This window comes from Zosterops lateralis (genome assembly GCF_965231275.1).
Source record: "Zosterops lateralis genome assembly, chromosome: 7".
In the NCBI taxonomy this organism is placed as follows: domain Eukaryota; kingdom Metazoa; phylum Chordata; class Aves; order Passeriformes; family Zosteropidae; genus Zosterops; species Zosterops lateralis.
In genome coordinates this window covers 23,253,402-23,270,224 of record NC_139767.1, presented here as the reverse complement: position 1 = coordinate 23,270,224, position 16,823 = coordinate 23,253,402, and the positions used below count along the sequence as shown (strand labels likewise).

Sequence of the window (16,823 nt, the reverse complement as noted above, 5' to 3'; positions counted from 1 at the left end):
TCCCCTCCTCTCTCGGCGGTGACGCCGGGCGTGTTCCCCCCGCTCGCGGCGCGGCGGGGCCGGCAGGGGGCGCGGCGGGCGGTGACGCGGGTGGCGGCATGGCCGCGGGGCCCGGCGGGGCGGCGGCGGCGGCAGCGGCCGGGGCGCGCGGGCTCGGGGCCGCCTGCCTGCGCCTCCTCCGCCGCGCCGCCGCCGCGCTCATGGCCTTCGCCGCCCCGCTGCTCTTCCGCCTGGGGTGAGTGAGCGAGCGGGTGAAAGAACGAGCGTTCGCCGCTGCGGGACCCCCGCGGGGAGGCGGCCGCCGCCGCCCGCCTTTGTGCCGCCGCCGCCGGGTGGGAGGGCTCGCCATCCTCCCCTGCTCCTCGTGCGGAGCCGCCCGGGAGGAACCTGCGGCCGCACCGGCTCGGAGAGACCGGGCTGGGGCTCAGCCCGCTCCGGCCGGGGGAACGGGGGCGGCGGTGTCAGCCCGGGGCCGGGGATCAGCCGCCGACTCCCCCCGCGCGGTGCCGGTCACCCTCCCGTGCCGGGCGCCCTCTCTCCGGTGTCTGCCCCGGTTCCCCGGCCGTGGTCAGGCTGCCCGGTGCAGGCAAGAGCGCCGGCTCCCCGGGTTCGGGTTCCCACCGCCACAGACGCGGGGGACTCCCGGCTACTGCAGGGACTGCTCCCCGTGTGCCATCCAGGGGTGCCCTCGGCCGGGAATGGACTTTGTAACCCGGCACTTTACGTGTCCATCGTTGCACCATTCCCCGTCCCGTCCCGAATCGCTGCTGTGCAAACGCGGAGGATTTTTCCACCCCCACATGCACGGGGGCATTTCTTGCCTCCCTTTTCCTCGGCCCATTGTCTTCCCTGATGCCCTATACTATGGCAAGCCTGGGCATTTCCCCCCTGGAGAATGGGCAGGAACAGCCATCTCCAGCCTCTCCTGGTGACACCCTGCAGCAATGCCCCCCCGGAGGGTGCCTGCTTGGGGAACCAGTCCTGCCCTGACAGGATGGCATCTGGGATATGGGGTACACACCACCTCTATTCCCCCCCGAATGAGAAAGTGGCCCTGTATAGGTTCCCTGTAGGAGTCGCAGCCTCGGCGGTAGCCCCTTTCCCAAGTGGAGTCCTTGGGGGAGCTGGGGTTTGATGCCCAGGGGTGTCTGCCCTCCCTAGGTACAGCCTGTACGCCCGGACGCGCCTGGGCTACCTCTTCTACCAGCGGCAGGTGAAGAAGGCCCGGGAGCGGTATCCGCACGGCCACTCCGTGCCCCAGCCCTACTGCTTCCCTGGTGAGTCCTGCCGAGCCCCTCCCACACCGCGGCCCCGCAGTGTCCCCCAGCACTGGCACTCTGACCTGGGGAGGGGTTGCCATCACTGAATTGCTCACAGCATGTTCAACTAAGAATTTGATGTAAGATGTGGGGAGTTTGGCCCGGACTCCCCTTTTCCAGCCAGGGGGGTCATGCCTTGATTTCTGTCTGTTCTCCCCCAGGGGTGAAAATCCTGCCCATTCCCGTGCTCTCCAACAACTACAGCTACCTAGTCATTGACACTGGCTCCAGCCAAGCAGCCGTCATCGACCCCTCTGACCCGCTGGCTGTACAGGTGAGACCCTCACAACCACTCTGACCTGCTGTTTGGCTGTCTCCAGGTGAGGAAGTGGTGTGTCTCTATTATTTTGGTGTTAGAGGGGAGCAGTCTACCCCTAATCTGCAGCCCTTAGTGCCCAAGGCAAGACTGGAGAGCTGGAGGAGACAGGGTTTAGGGAGAAACTGGTATCTGGGTTCTCTGTCCCCCCTAATCTCTCTGTCCATATTTCCTCTCCACTCCCAGGCTGCCGTCGAAGAAGAGGGGGTGGTGCTGGAGGCCATATTCTGCACACACAAACACTGGTAAGCGGCAAGAGCTGGCCCTGGAAGGGCTGGTAGCTGCTGTGAAGGTTGCCCCACCTGAGGTGACCCCCAGCCCTGTCCCATTTAGTGGGGAGAGTATGGGGAGGTACATTTAGGGTCTGTGACCTCCCTGTCTTGCAGGGACCACAGTGGAGGGAACGAGGCACTCCGCCAGAAGCACAGCTCCTGCAAGGTGTATGGCAGTGCTCTCGATGCCATCCCACAGCTCACCAAGTAAGTCCTGCACCCCCTAGCACCCCTGTAAATTTGGGGGCGGCTTCATTCCCAACCACCACTGTCTGCAGCACTCACCCACCAGTCCACCCCCCTAGTACCATGTCGGGCATGTCCTGACACCAGTGTGCGGGAAGGGTTGCCAGGAGAGGTGCGTATTTTGAGGTGCTGGGGTTGGGGGGAGCACCCTGACGGTGCCCTGTGTTCCCACAGCCCACTTACAGACAGGGAGAAGGTCAGTGTGGGCAGCCTGACCTTCGAGGCGCTCGCCACACCTGGCCATACCGTGGGCCACATGGTGTATGTGCTGGATGGGGGCCCCTTCGGCGGCCCCCCCTGCCTCTTCTCCGGGGACCTCCTCTTCCTTGCTGGCTGTGGTGAGTGCCCCCAACCCCAGACGGGGAGTCATCCCATCCTGGGATGGGCTATGGGGTAGCCCCAGACTCCCCCATGACAGGCGGTTGTGTGGGGGTCCAGGCAGACCATTTGAGGGCTCCCCTGAGACCATGCTCGCTTCCCTGGATGTGGCCATGGGCTTGGGCGAGGACACGCTGCTTTGGCCAGGTGAGTGGCCCCAACAGCAGGGCAGAGCTGCTGGTGTCCCCCTATTCCCCACTGCCAAGGTGGAGAGCTGGGTGGGGGTGATGCCAAGGGCTGTGTATGGGGGTCCACAGGCCATGAATATGCACTGGAGTGCCTGAGCTTCGCCAGCCTCCTGGAGCTGGACAATTCCGCGCTGGAGCAGAAGCTGCAGTGGGCAGTGCAGCAACGCCAGGAGAAGAGGAGCACGGTGAGGCATGGGGGTCCCTGGGTGCAGCACCCACCACCCCAACCCCTCACGGGATTCCCTTGGCAGGGATGCTGCACCCCAACACCCTCTTGCATGGTGGGTGCCATAGGGGCAGGGGGTGCTGGGGGCATTCCCAGCTCCCTGCTGGGGGTGCTGCCTCCAGCAGGGGAGCTGAACAGCTGCCCCCACAGTGCCCCTCCACACTGGGGGAAGAGCAGACCTACAACCCCTTCCTGCGGACCCACCGGCCAGAGCTGCAGGAGGCACTGGGACTGTGGCAAGGCGGAGGGGAGGACCTCGACGCCTTCCGTGCCCGTGTCCTCAAGGAGGTGCGGAGGCGCAAGGATCTCTACCAGGCCACCTAGATCCACCCCCACTCCCCGGATCCCTCCTTTCCATGGGGCCGGGTGATGGTTGGGCACAGGGGGCCCAAGACTGTTTTGTTTGTTTTGCTGTGAATCTCCCTCCTGGAGTGCGGGGTTGGGGGAGGGGGAAGAGTGTTCACCCCCTTAAGTGAGCACCCCATAAGTGATCCCTGCCTTTGCTCCCTCGAACTTGGCAGTCACCAGCTGTCACTTAGAAGCACCTCAATCCCTTCTCAAGGGATCCGTAGCCCCCGGCCTCACTGCTGGGGCTATAGGAATGGCACCAAGGGCTTTTACTACAATCCCCCCTCCACACCCCCCTCCCCCCCCCCCCCCGTATTTCTGGGAGTTTCCAATTTCCCCTCCACCACCACTACCACTCAGCCCCCTCCCCTTGAGCCCCCAGTGTTGTGCATCTCCTTTGTGGGGGCTGGGATGGAGCCATCAAGGGGAGGCGGGCCGGCAGTTCTACCTCCAGGCGAGGGGCTCCTCTCCAGCACCCCATCCTTGATGCCGGAGCCCCCCTGTACACACACACACACTGGGACGGGGACGGGGCCACTGGCAGGGCGCTGCTTCACTGCGGATCGGAGCCACAATCATCCCCATGCCCCAAATAAAAGATCGATTTTACACCTGTCCGTCCCTTTCTCTCCTTGTCTGTGCGGACCCCCCGGCGCTAAACCCGGGGCGGGGCGCGGCCCCTTTAAGGGGTGGGGCCAGGGCGTTGCCGGGGAGACGGGGAGGCGTCCAGGGGCGCCGGGGTCGGGCCGGGGGCCTGGGGGGAGGGCGGGGGGCCGCAGGGGCTGGGGTGGGTGTCACTGCCCCCAGGGTCCCGCGTGGGGCCGGCACCGCTGTTTGAGGGAGCCACGCCGCCCCTCACCCGAGGGTCCGGCAGCAGAGCCCCGGGCGAGGCATGGAGCCCCGCCGGGAGAGCGCATCGGGGGCCCCGGCCCTGGCCGACACCGCCGCCGAGTTCCTGAGCCGCATCGGTGCGTGCCCCTCCAGCCCCCTGTCCCCCCACACCGTGCCCGGGGAATGTGCACAGGGCCCGGCGGGAGCGGCACGGATAGCGAGGGATGGAGCGGGAAAAGTGGTGAGGGGCTCGGCCCAGTCTGCAGGGCGGGAATGGAGACAGGGAGGGGCACTGGGCAGGGGCGACAGCCACTCGGGGAGGGAGTGATCCGAGTGACAATCTCCCCGCGGTCACTGTCCCTCTGTTGCGGTCACCATCCCTCCGGGCAGGGCTGAAAGAGCTGGAGAGGTGCCTGTTTGCTGAGTCGCTGGCAGCGGTGGCCGTGGGGGCCCCACCACTAAGAGACAAGGCAGAGGGCCAGTGGTGGATGGCAGCCCAGTGGGCGCCCTACCAGCGGGAGGGTGAGCCGGTGCAGAGCTGCATCCTGGTGCAAACCAGGTTCCGAGGCAGGCAGGATGGTGTGCCTGTCTCCAGAACACTCAAAGGTGAGCCAGGGTGGCTTTGGGGGGGTTCCTTCCTCCCCAGGGCTGGAAAATCCCTGTCCACCAGCCCTGAGGGCTGGGAATGGGGACAGTGCCAATGGGATTGGTTGAGCATGGCTTTCCTCTGCCAGCCTATGTGACCTGGCAGCTGGAGACCGTGGAGCAGGAGGAGCAGGAGTGCTTAGAGGTGACTGATATGGTGGTGGCATGTCCCCTTCCCTATGTCCTACCCGCTGCCCTGGGGTGTGCCCTGCAGTGCTGCCCCCTGCAAGGCTACTGCGGGTACTAGTAGCCACAGTAGTAGCCACCAGCCTGGCCCCCAAGCCCTCCTCTGGGTGGCAGCTGGGGTGGGGAGTTTCCTGCAATGCATCTGGAATGGTACCCCGACTGAGAGGGGTGCTGGAGAGTGCCACCCCAGAGGAGGGGGTGCCATGGCCCTACCCTCCACCCCGTGCCTGCCACCCCTCCGCAGCTCAGACCACACCCCACAGTGAAGACGGTCCATATTGTGAGCCATGAGCATGGGATGACTGTCACGAGAACCCTGCAGGAGGGAGAGGTGAGCTTGAGGGCAGGGTCACATCCTGGGAGGGGGCAGCACAGCTGGCCTGTCTCACCCGGGGTGTCCCAAGCCCTGGGGGTTGCTGTCCCTGGGGATGTGGAGCTGTGGCTGTCCCGTGAGGTAACCAGGTCTCTCTGCAGGCAGAGCCACAATCCCTGGGCTTCTCCTACAGCCGGGCCAAGCTGCGGGGGCTGCTGCTGGAGGGCGCCAGCCTCCTGATGCTGCGGCTGCTGGCCTGCCGGCAGACAATGCCCCCCGACCTGGTCTTCCCAGCCATGGACACCGAGGGTGACCTCTGCACCTCCAGCTATGTGAGCCACCAGTCAGGAGGGCCTGTGGGATCTGGGGAGGTCTGGATCAGGTTGGGGATACCAGGATGGGATGTAGGAAGTGGGAGTAGGCAGAATGTGTTTGACACCATGGGGGGACACATGGGGATGGCACCTGGGGGCAGGGGTAACTCTGAGACAAGGCTGACTCCTGGCTGTACTGCCCCCAGTCTGCCCTGGGCATCCAGAGGCAGAAAGTGGGCTCAGCAGAGACTGAGGTGTTTGTGATCGAGCGAGCCGTGCACACCAGCACAGGTGCCTCCACAGTCTGGCACAGCAGCTTCCTCCCCAACGGGTAAGGGCAGGGCTCCAGTCAGAGGCACCCCAGTCCTGCCAGTCTGGTGGGGACACAGCATGGGGAGCTCAAAGGCTCTTCCACTCTCAGGCGTTTGGCTCAGCTGATGCAGATTGGCTCCCCAGTGGTGATGCTTCTACAGGATGAGTCCATCCTCAGCAAGTCAGGTACTGAGCAGGGGAGACTTGTGCCCCCTCCAGCACAGGGAGCCCCTGCCCACTGTTTGGAAGTCCAGTGGAAACACCCTGCCCTGCCTTTCTGCTACTAGGTAGGTTCAGCCCCCAGCTCCCCTTCCCCAAAGAGCCCCTGGACTGGGAGGAAGACATCCAGCTCTACTCCTGTTTCCTGGACAGGAAGGTAAGATGGGTGGACATGGGGACAAGAGGACATGGGGCTGTGCCAGTCTCCAGCAGGGTTTCCCCTGATGTGCCCAGGAGGCACATTGAGGGGGCAGGCCAACCAACATCCTTCCTCACACCTTCTTAAGTGTGGGAAAGGACCCAGGCTCCTGTCCCCCTCTCCCTGGCACAGTGCCCAGGGGTGAAACGTGTGTTCATGCCCACCTCACCCACCCTGTCCACCCCACTGCAGGATGAACTGCAAATATCCCATGCTGCCTACCTCCAGCAGCACCCCGAGGTCCGGGCATTGCTATCTGACTTCCTCCAGGCATTGCTTCTCCAGCAGCCACATGACCCCATCTCCTTTGCTGCGGAATTCTTCGCCTACCAGCGGCCATTTGGGACCCCCTTTTCCTCTACTGGGGCTGCCAACCCCCTCCCCAACTCCCCACCTGACCATCCTCCAGCTGACAGCAAATAAAGCACCCAGCACTGCCTGTCCAGTCTTGTTTGCTTTGGGGAAACTGAGGCTCAGGGAGGAGCTGAACTGTGTGCTAAAGCCCCACTATGCCTTCTGGGTGGGACCCTGTCCCCCTCCCAGCTATTCTAGCCCATGCTTAGGGGGAGAGGAGTGCCTGGGGCATACTGTGGAGCAGAGCCAAGCTCACATCCCTGCACCTGCCACCACCCCACACATTCCTGGGAGACACCCCTTGCCCACCTCCCTGTGGGACAGCGCCTGGCTGGCACAAGGGTACCCCAGAGGGGCAGCCAGTACTAACCAGGTACCCATGGGAGCACCTGAGCTGCTCCCCCTTCCACCTCCACAACCATGAGGGTCCTGGGGATGGGGTGCCCCAGTTTTTTAGGCACAGCTTGACACTGCAACACTGGCACTCTATTTTTGGCATGAAGGTCCCTGCACCCGAGGGTGATGTGAGCACCCTGTGCCACAGAGCCTGCCTGGCTGAGTGCTTCCTCCAGCAGCTAAGGGTGCATTTTTATCTGCTTATGCAACACGTGCCTGCTTCCTCCTCACTCCTACTTCTATGGCATTTCCCCTACTCCCGTGGGGCCAGCCCTCCCTTCTTGCTCTGTGGGACACTGTCCCCTATCCTCCCAGTCACCCAAGCAGAACCTTTGGCATGTGATGGAGAGTGACATGCAGACATGCTCCCACACCACAGTTAGAGTGTCTCGTGTTTGCAAGTGTGTGAGGCAAAGGGGAGCGAAGGGGCCTTTTGGCACCGGGGGGGATGGGGGGGAACCGAGACTATGTGTGTTCACAGGAGTAGGGAAGGAGCACTTCCTTCTCCTATCCTTCTCCTCTCCTCCTGAGGGGGGGTGGGATGACACAACTGCGGGGGGTCCTTTAAAAGCTGGGCGGCAGGCACTGCACTCAGTGCTGAAATCAGGGAGCCTCAGCACTGTGGCTGCACCGGGTCCACCCATGGCATCACTGGAACCAGGTGAGCCTCACAACTGGGGTTGTTGGGTCCCCTTGTGCCTCCTTTCATCCCCTAGACCCCCTTCCCTCCACCCTGGGACCCCTGGCTGTGCTCCATCTTTCAGTGGGCACCATCTCTCCCAGCCTGTCCAGGATTCCCCACCTGCCCCATCCTCTGTTCCCTCAAGCCTGGGAATATGATTGAACCAATTCCCAGGATGTAGGTGGGCTGCAGAGGGGGAATTAGGACCAGTACCAGCTTCTTGTCCTCACTCTATGCCCATCCAGCAGCAGGAGCTGGAGAATGGTTCCCTCCTGTCCCTGCTGCCCAGATATGAACTTGGGTCTTGGACAAGATGGGGCTGAGACCAGGGGTTTTAGGGACACCTGAGCTGGAGGGTGGTATCTGATCCCTTTGGGTAGCCTTTGGTAGATCTCATATAGCCATCCTCATGCCCCCCCTGGAAAACTGGTGCTTATGCCTCATGGGGTTCATCAGGTAGGGTTAGGTGGGACTGGAGGAAGCTGGTACCAGGGCAGCCAGCCCACCAGTGTCCTTGTCCCTCTGGCAGGCTGCCACCTCCCCTCCTCTTCTTCCTTGTCTCCCTCAGGCCTCACCAGGTCCCTGAACAGGGGCCAAGAGCAGAATTACAGCACTGGCAGGAGTCCCATGCCCCCACAGCACCCTGGCACTCAGGACCAGACCTACCTGGATGAGCTCATCACCATCCCCAAGGGCAGTGGGGTAGGCGCCACAAGGCTGTCTCAGGGAGGGCAGGGGAGCGGGACAGTGCTGCAAGGAGCTGGAGGTGGAGAGACAAAAGGCCATTGCAGTGAGGAATATGTGTCTTGATCAAGCCCCAGGGACATGCCTCCAGCACCCCAGACCCAGCTCAGGCAAGTCACAGCCCTAGGTTGAGTGTTTCCGTGCTTAAAGTTTTCCAGATGGAGAAACTAAGACAATGGGGCAAGGTGCTACCCAGCCGCAAGGATCACCCCACTGCTCACACACCTCCTGGGCCACCCATGGATGAGCCCAGTGGGGCTCCCCAAAGCAGCTTTGCACTCCACCAGCCCCCTCCATCCTTGCCTGGTCTCGGGGCAGTGGAACAGAGAAGGGGAAATAATGGTATTCCCTAGTCAGGAGGAGCAGCAAAAGCAGAGGACAGAAGTGGAATCCCATGGAATGCAATTAATAGTGCCTGACAGTGCTGGGACCCCCTGCAAACCACTGTCCAATGGGTGAGACGGGGATCACTGCCCCTCCAGCACTGCTGCTAACAGGGAGAGGCTGGGGGCAGCCGCTCCCGATCCAAAACTGTCAGGAGAACGACCTCCATGTGCTAAACCCATCCACGCGGGCAGCACTGGGCTAAAGGGAATTGGATGTGCAATAAGGAGACAAGGGAACAGGAGCTCCTGGCTCTGACCTGCTGCCTTGTCCCAGCCTGGGTTCAGCTTTAGGAAACTCTGGGCTTTCACCGGTCCCGGCTTCCTCATGAGCATCGCCTACTTGGACCCAGGCAACGTGGAGTCAGACCTGCAAAGCGGGGCACTGGCGGGATTCAAGGTGAGCCCGGCTCCGGGCGCGGGAAGCAGGCGGGAGTTTCGTAACCTCTCCAGCGCCAACGGCTGCCCATGGCAGCTGGTTTCCCCAGCCCTGGTGCAGGAAGGGCACGGGGGGCCCTCGGCACAGGGAGAGGGCACCTCGGGGTGCCAGGGGCGCACCTCTCTGACTGGGCTGGGAGAGCCCCCCTTGACCCCTCCCTCTTCCCTGAAACCCTGTTTGAACTGGGCATCCCCGGGCAGCCGGATCCTGCCCAGTACTCAGTCCCTCCTGCCCCCAGCTGCTGTGGGTGCTGCTGTGGGCCACCGTCCTGGGGCTGCTGTGCCAGCGCCTGGCCATCCGTCTGGGCGTGGTGACCGGGAAGGACCTGGGCGAGATTTGCTACCTCTATTACCCCAAGGTGAGCAACCACGGGGAGGCCTTTGGGATCACAGTCGGGGGCGGACCCTGTGCTTGGGCTGGTGACAATCCAAGCAGGGACTCGCAGGGCTGGAGAGGAGCAGGAAGATGCTGTGCCAGACCTGCCTCTCTCCCAGGGGCTCCCCAAAGCCCCCCGGCGTTCCCCAGCTAGTGCCCACACCCCTGCAGTACAGGAGCCCAGGGTGAGAGCTGGTAAGCAGCTACGTCAGTGTCCTGGTTTGACCTGGGGACACATGAGAGCGTCCCCCGCGGGAGTGAGCCCGGGCGTCGGGGCAGCCACGCGAAGCGGGGACGCGGGAAAGGCTGTGCGTGTCGGGGCCGAAAGCTGGAGGCGCTCGAGGGTGGGGATCGCATGACAGAGGAGGGGGAGAGTTACGGGTCCGTCTAAGTGTCACGATCCTGATGGGGGAACGAACAAAGGGATGCTGGCTGAATGACAGGTCCCCAAAAGGAGGGGTGGGTACATCCCTCTGCCCTGCCTCCCTCAAACCCCCCGTATCTACACAGACGGGTCCTATCCTTAGCTCTCACTGGGACAGGGATGGGGAGGGGGGAACAGGCTCGGATTCAGCATCCATCTTTCACCCTGAGATTGTGTTGTGAAAGAAGCTGAGAGGGGTCTTTCGGGGTCCCCATGCTGCTCTGGGTGGGCTGCTACAGCCTGGAGACAGGGCTTTGCACACAGGATGCTGTGCCAGCTTGCCCAGAGCTACGTGTCACTGCGGGCTCAGGCCCTGCATGGTGCCCTGTCCCCCCAGGTGCCCCGCCTGCTGCTCTGGCTCATGATTGAGATCGCCATCATTGGCTCTGACATGCAGGAGGTGATCGGGACAGCCATTGCTTTCAGCCTGCTCTCAGCTGGCCGGTGAGCCTCCCCACAGGGACCCCCAGCCTCCCCCATGGCCCTACTCTACAGAGGGCCATGGATCTAATCCCACTCCTGGCCATCCTGCAGCATCCCCCTCTGGGGTGGGGTCCTTATCACCATCGTGGACACTCTCTTCTTCCTCTTCCTTGATAAGTATGGTGAGTGCCAGGATGAGGGTTGGGGATACTGTCACGCAGGCAGCACTGGTGCCCATGTGGCACCAGTGTCCCCTGCTCTGTTCCACCCCATCTCTCTTGACCTCTCTAGGGCTCCGCAAACTGGAGGCTTTCTTCGGCTTCCTCATCATGCTCATGGCCCTGACCTTTGGCTATGAGGTGAAGGGGGGAGCTGGGAACAACCTCTTTCCTGCACGGCTGGCAAGGGACACTGCCACATGGTGTCCCCAGCCTGTGGTAGGGGGATGTCAGGCAGCTCACAGTGCCCCCTCTCACTGTTCCCAGTACGTGGTGGTGGGGCCAGAGCAGGTGGAGGTGCTGAAGGGCATTTTCCTGCCCAGCTGCCCGGGCTGTGGACGAAAGGAGCTGCTGCAGGCCATGGGCATCATTGGCGCCATCATTATGCCCCATAACATCTTCCTCCACTCCTCCTTGGTCAAGGTGAGATCAAGGCACTGCCATGGGCACTGTCCTGCCAGGTGCCTCAGGGTACACTTGGTGGGGACCAGCTGGTCCTGGCTGTGGGACAGGGGTGCTCACGTGACCCTGTGACACCCATGTCACTGGCCATGCCCAGACACGGGTGATCGACCGGTCCAAGAAGGAGGCAGTGCAGGAGGCCAATATGTATTTCCTGATCGAGTCCTGCCTGGCCCTCTTCGTCTCCTTCCTCATCAACCTCTTTGTCATGACTGTCTTTGGTGAGGCTTTCTACCACCAGCGAAATGAGGACGTGGTGAGTGTCACCTCGTGTCCACAGGGAGATAATGGCTGTACCCAGCTGTGGCCATGGGCAGGATGAGAATCCCCTGGGGACTGCATGTTCTCACTCCCTGAGACATGGTGTGTGGGGATCCCCTTGTGTCTGTGGGAGCTGCTGGGTGGCTGTAACACTCGTACCTGCCATGCCTTACAGCACAACAAGTGCATCAACAGCAGCATCAGTCACTATGCCGACATCTTCCCCAGCAACAACCAGTCAGTCTCTGTGGATATCTACCAGGGGGTGAGTGCCACCAGGCTGTGTCCAGTGAGCATCCATTCCCATTTGGGGGATACATCACTCTCCCCATCAACTCCTGGGGCTGGGGGCAGTTATAACCCCACTAGAAAGCTGTGAGATGATGGGAATGCCTGGGGTAGGGGACACTTTAGGGTGCCCACTGGAGTGTCCCTACACAGGGCGTCATCCTGGGCTGCTATTTCGGGGCAGCAGCTCTGTACATCTGGGGCATCGGGATCCTGGCAGCAGGACAGAGCTCCACAATGACTGGGACTTATGCAGGGCAGTTCGTCATGGAGGTGAGAAAAAGGATTTCTGGCCCTTGCCCCCACAGGGAGCAGCTGAGAGCGAGGAAAATCACAGGTGGGCCCTGGGTGGAGGGGTTCTGTGGGCAGCACACTTCCCCCAGGAGTATTTGGAGGACATAACTGCCCACCATTCCTGCAGAGAGCTGCTGGCTGGCAGCTTGCTAGCACCAGTCTCCTTGTTCCTCAGGAGGTGGGATGGAGACGGTGCCCACCCACTGCACCCTGTGGGTGCCCCACGCAGTGTTTCCCTAATTAATTAGATCCTCTGTTAATGAGTCAGAGCTGACACCTAGCGGGGCCCGGCAGCCCTGCAAGAGCCGCTCAGTGCCCTGGCACAAAGGAGGGAGATGTTCCTCCTAGCCAGGGTTTAGGGGGTCTCCCGGACACGGCCCCCCAGGCATGGCGAGGGTGCAGGTTGTTCTGTGTTCCAGGGCTTCCTGCAGCTCCGCTGGTCCCGCTTCACCCGGGTGCTCTTCACACGCTCCTTTGCCATCCTGCCCACTGTCTTTGTGGCTGCTTTCAAGGATGTCAGCCACCTCACGGGCATGAATGACCTGCTCAACGCCTTGCAGAGCATCCTGGTAAGGAGGTGGGAGGGCATCACCTGCCCCCAAACACCCCAGCCTGGCAGCCGTGACGTCCTCATCCCCCTCTCCTTTCAGCTGCCTTTTGCCGTGCTGCCTGTCCTCACCTTCACCAGCCTGCGCCCGCTCATGCAGGATTTCAGCAACAGCCTGTGAGTGCCAGGGCATGGGGAGGCACAGAGGAGGCAGAGTGGGGAGCTCTGGCTGCAGGCACCTCCCCTTTGGCCCATCCTGCCCCCACAGCCCATGCCATGGACAGTTAGTGTATGGATAGTGGAGGGGTATGTTCATTCCCACCTGCCCAGGGCAGCCAGGGTAAAACAGACCCCATCACTGCCCTCGTTATCTTCCTCCCAATGGCACATCTGGTTCCTTGGGCACCCCTGGACAGCATCCTTCTGGCACTGCCAGCCCTGGGTTAGGAAGGTGGCCAAAGTCCACACCTAGAGCCCCACCACGGGATGAAATACAGCTGATGGGTGCAGAGATGTCCCAGTTGAGACCTCCAAACTCAGCTCCCCCAGCCCCCTGTGCCCAGTGACCACAGGGCGGGGGCCCTGCCCTGGCACTGATGCTCCTGCCCTGCTCACAGCCCAGGGAAGGTGCTGATGATCCTCATCACGGGGCTGATCTGCGCCATCAACGTTTACTTCGTGGTGGACTTTTTGCCAACTCTGCACGGCCTGGAGTACCACATTCCCCTGGGCCTGCTACTGGTCGTCTACTTGGCTTTCGTTGCCTACCTGGTAGGGCCGGCAGGGCGGGACAGGGGCGGGGCGGTGTCCCAGGTGGGAGCTCACGGCCCTGTCGCCTTTGCCCCTGCAGATCTGGACGTGCAGCATCGCACACGGAGCCCGCTTCCTGGCCCGGGGCCACCACAGCCGCTTCAATTTTGGTCTCGCCCTCGACCCCACAGGGACACGGTGACAGATTCCCGTCCCTGGTTATTATCCCCAGGTCCCCGTCCAGCGCGGCCTCCTCACACCGGACACAGATGTGCTGCCGCTCCGAGTTCGGGCATCTTTTAGGCAGAGATGTACCCAGCAAGGAAAGGGTTTACAGAGCGGCAGACCTCCCCCCAAGATCTCAGAGCTCAGCCCTTCTTCCCGCCCCCAGCGCCCGCCAATTCCGGGGTGCTGGTCCGGTCCTGCTGCCAGGGGAGTGGGGGAGCAGCGGGAGGTTCTCCCATCACAGACGCTCCGGTGAACGAGCCGCGGCGGAGACTCCCCTGCTCATTATTGCCAGGAGCCGCCGGCCCCCGGGACCGCTAATCACGGCTGGGGACCGCTAATCACCGCCGGGGACCGCTAATCACCGCCGGGGACCGCTGACCTCCCCCCATCACCAGCCCCGGGACCGGCCCCATCCCCACGGGGGGCTCCGAGACTCAAGGGGAGGGGGACGGCTGATAAACGGCGTGTTTGTAAGCTGGGCTCGGCCTCGCTGCTGCTGCGTGGCCCCGGCATGGGGCGGGGACCCCCCGGCCCCCCGGGCACGGCCCCTTGGCCCCGGGCGGGGAGGGGCGGGGTTGCCGAGGGGTGGCCCTGGCGGCGCCGGGGGGCTCACCGCCAGCGTTTTACATTTCTCCGCGGGGTGGGGAGCGGTGGGGGGCCCCGCCGTGCCCTCCCCGCCCCGGATGCCCCGTTTCCCGCCCGCGGTACCGCCGGATGCGGATGCGCAGCGCTCGGGCGCTCCCCGGGGCGGGGGGGGGGTCCCGCCGCGCTCCGGCCCCGCCGGGCCCGCACTCGCCAGACGCTCCCTGCCTGTTTCAAGGCTCCCCCCTCTCCCCAGGACCCCCCCAGCCCAAACTCCCCCTTCCCGCCCCACGCCGGCCGGGTGGCGGAGCGGGAATTTGGGGGGCCGGACACCCCCCGGGCCGTGCCCCCCACTCCGGGAGGGGACCCCCCCCGCTCCCGGGGGCCGCTCTTGTTTATGTGAAGAATGTCCCCTTCCTTAAAAGGGCGATGGCGGCCGGGCCGGGCCGGGGCGGTGCCTCCCCCCGCCTCCGCTGGCCCGGCCTCCGGCTGCCCGAAGGAGGGGCCAGCGCTGTGGGGCCACTGGAGGGCGGGGGCTCCGGTTCCTCCGGGGGCGCAGCCGAGACACGGGAGGAGGAGGAGCAGGAGACGCCCCTGGCTCGGGGTGCACCTGCCCGGGCGTGCAAGTCCTGGGGGGTCACCAAGGTGTAGGGGGGCACTGGAGTGGTCCCCAGCGTGCGGAAGCTGGGGGGCTGGGGATTGTGCCTGTGGGGTTTGCTGTTCTCCAGCCGAGACCTGGAACCTAGAGCACCCCCAGCCTGCCGCCATCCAGCCCTTAGGAGGGAGTGTCCCACTGCAGGACCTGTCTCTGTGGTCCCTTAGCCGTGGGGCAGCTCTCGGTGGGGCAGAGCTCCCAGGGCCAGGGCTGGGTTGGAGAACAGGGAAAGCATCTGGGACCCCAGTCCAGGAGCAGTGGGGTGGGAGAGATGGGTCCCTGCGTGCTTTTCTGCCTTGTGCCTGTCCCCCACAGCTCAAACAATCCAACTGGGCTCTGCCTACTCCTGGCTGGGCTTGTCCCACAGCCCCAGGCCAGGGACAGCATCTCCCTGTGCCCTCCAGCCGCCCAGTCTGCCCCAGGCAGGCAGTGCAACTGGAAGTGGTGCTCCAAATACTGCTGTGGGCATTGGCCCGGACACTTTCCTAATTGCATTAATTGGAGGATTAGCAGGGCCTGGCTGGACTCATCAGGGAGGGAGGGAGGAGGAGGATGTAGCCAAAGGGACAGGGGTCCTGGGCATGACAAGTGTGTGGCCTCTGCAGCTGTCCCCACAGAGAGCAGCATCCCCTGCAGCCCGCCCCAGCCAGACACTGGGCATGGGGCAGACATCCTATCCAGCTCCACCTGGGCTAAAGGAGCACAAGGATCAGCCCGAAATAGAGAGCAGAGGAAGCACAGCCCCTTTCCTCCTTTTCCTCCTGCTGGCCCAGGAGACATTGGGGCTGCCGTCCCCTGGAGGGGCAGCAAGACTGAGGCACAAGCGCTGCCGCCATCAGAACCAGGGGAGGGGTGGCAGGATGCCGTGTCCCCGTCCCCAACAGCAGCTGGTCCCTGCCACATCCCCGGGGACACTTGGTGTCAGGATGTTCCCACCTGGAGCCGACAGTGCGGGCACTGCCGGTGCAAATCGGCTTTTGTACCGCCAGAGTTGTGCCCGCCCCGCAGCATCCCAGCTCCCTGTGGGGGCACCTTCCAGTCCCGGGCCCCATTTCCCAGCGCGGGCCGGTGTCACGTCCCTTGGGCCCCACGCTGGGGGTGGGATGGGACCCCCGCAGCGCTGTTCCCCAGGGGCCGCTCCCGCCGTGCCGTGTGGGGGACAGAGCGGTAACCGGGGTCTGCACCGCCCACATCCCGCCCGGCCAGGGCCCCCGGCCCCTGCTGGGCCAAAAAGGGCCATCTCAGCTCTTGAAGTTCCCAAAGCGCAGGTGAAGGAGGTGGAAAGATTTCGAATTATCTCAGATGGGAAATTTCCAACCTGCTGCACCCTGGAGGCAGCGCTGACAGAGCTCAGCCCCTCCTGCCGCAGAGATGGCGAGGCTGGGGACGGGACAGGTCCCCTCCCTGGGGACAGCCCGGGCGGGGCTGGGGGCACGGCGGGGAGAGCCCGCCCCGGGGCTGCCGAGGGGAGGGGGCTGCGGGTTCTGCACTCAGGGGGCCGGAGGGGCGGGTTTGCTCTGCGGGGCTTGTGCCATCCGCCGGCTCCCGGCAAGAGCCGCTTCTCAGGGAGATCCTGGAAACAGCCCCGTCCCCCCGCCGAAGGCAGGAGGGGAGGAGTTGTAAGGGAAAGTATGTGTATTGATAATATAGAGTTATTAATTGCCCAGATAACTGGGGGGTTGCAGGAGGAAGACAGAACTATAGAAAGAGCGGCGGTTATTGGTGCAGCCCCCAGCACCTGCTGTCCCGCACCGCTGGGCTGCACGGGCACTGCGGGATGGGCCCTCCAGGGGTGATGGGACCCCCAGCCTTGGGCCGCTAGTCCGGGCTCTCCGCTAGTCCAGGGAACACCCAGCGAATGCCGGGGGCGGCTGCAGAGGGATCCCCGGGCGGGATGGAGAGTGACAGCAGCACCGATCCCTCTCTCCGCGCTCTCCCAGTCGGGGCGGGGGAGTGTGGGAGAGCAAGGCGGGGGTGTCCTGCTCGGCCCAACCACAGCACACTCC

General features: G+C 63.7%; 3 protein-coding genes across 3 annotated transcripts; all 3 read left to right on the top strand.

Moving 5' to 3' along the window:
* Window positions 1–98: 98 nt before the first annotated feature.
* Window positions 99–3,896, top strand: LOC310911409 (putative hydrolase PNKD; the record flags this gene model as incomplete). Its single annotated transcript, XM_083864901.1, has 9 exons — window positions 99–235; window positions 1,162–1,277; window positions 1,481–1,593; window positions 1,822–1,880; window positions 2,022–2,114; window positions 2,328–2,491; window positions 2,592–2,678; window positions 2,789–2,904; window positions 3,096–3,896. 9 exons carry the CDS (start codon window positions 99–101, stop codon window positions 3,267–3,269), a joined length of 1,059 nt encoding a protein of 352 aa, XP_083721027.1. The 3' UTR covers window positions 3,270–3,896.
* A 289-nt stretch (window positions 3,897–4,185) lies between these two features.
* On the top strand, window positions 4,186–6,735 carry CATIP (ciliogenesis associated TTC17 interacting protein; the record flags this gene model as incomplete). Its single annotated transcript, XM_083864900.1, has 9 exons — window positions 4,186–4,261; window positions 4,515–4,730; window positions 4,859–4,914; window positions 5,200–5,286; window positions 5,430–5,600; window positions 5,789–5,913; window positions 6,004–6,080; window positions 6,182–6,270; window positions 6,505–6,735. The coding sequence occupies 9 exons, from the start codon at window positions 4,186–4,188 to the stop codon at window positions 6,733–6,735; spliced, it is 1,128 nt and encodes a 375-aa protein (XP_083721026.1).
* Window positions 6,736–7,631: 896 nt separating this feature from the next.
* SLC11A1 (solute carrier family 11 member 1) lies at window positions 7,632–14,193 on the top strand. The gene is made up of 15 exons (XM_083864684.1): window positions 7,632–7,723; window positions 8,313–8,446; window positions 9,149–9,271; window positions 9,549–9,668; window positions 10,447–10,553; window positions 10,644–10,714; window positions 10,824–10,891; window positions 11,018–11,173; window positions 11,310–11,468; window positions 11,649–11,738; window positions 11,915–12,034; window positions 12,475–12,624; window positions 12,706–12,779; window positions 13,220–13,373; window positions 13,453–14,193. The coding sequence occupies exons 1-15, from the start codon at window positions 7,705–7,707 to the stop codon at window positions 13,552–13,554; spliced, it is 1,647 nt and encodes a 548-aa protein (XP_083720810.1). The 5' UTR covers window positions 7,632–7,704; the 3' UTR covers window positions 13,555–14,193.
* Window positions 14,194–16,823: the final 2,630 nt, after the last annotated feature.

Coding starts and splice junctions, on each gene's coding strand:
- SLC11A1 (XM_083864684.1), top strand. Junction 11,469..11,648: donor ACCAGCGAAATGAGGACGTG/GTGAGTGTCACC, acceptor CATGCCTTACAG/CACAACAAGTGCATCAACAG. Junction 12,780..13,219: donor CAGGATTTCAGCAACAGCCT/GTGAGTGCCAGG, acceptor CCCTGCTCACAG/CCCAGGGAAGGTGCTGATGA.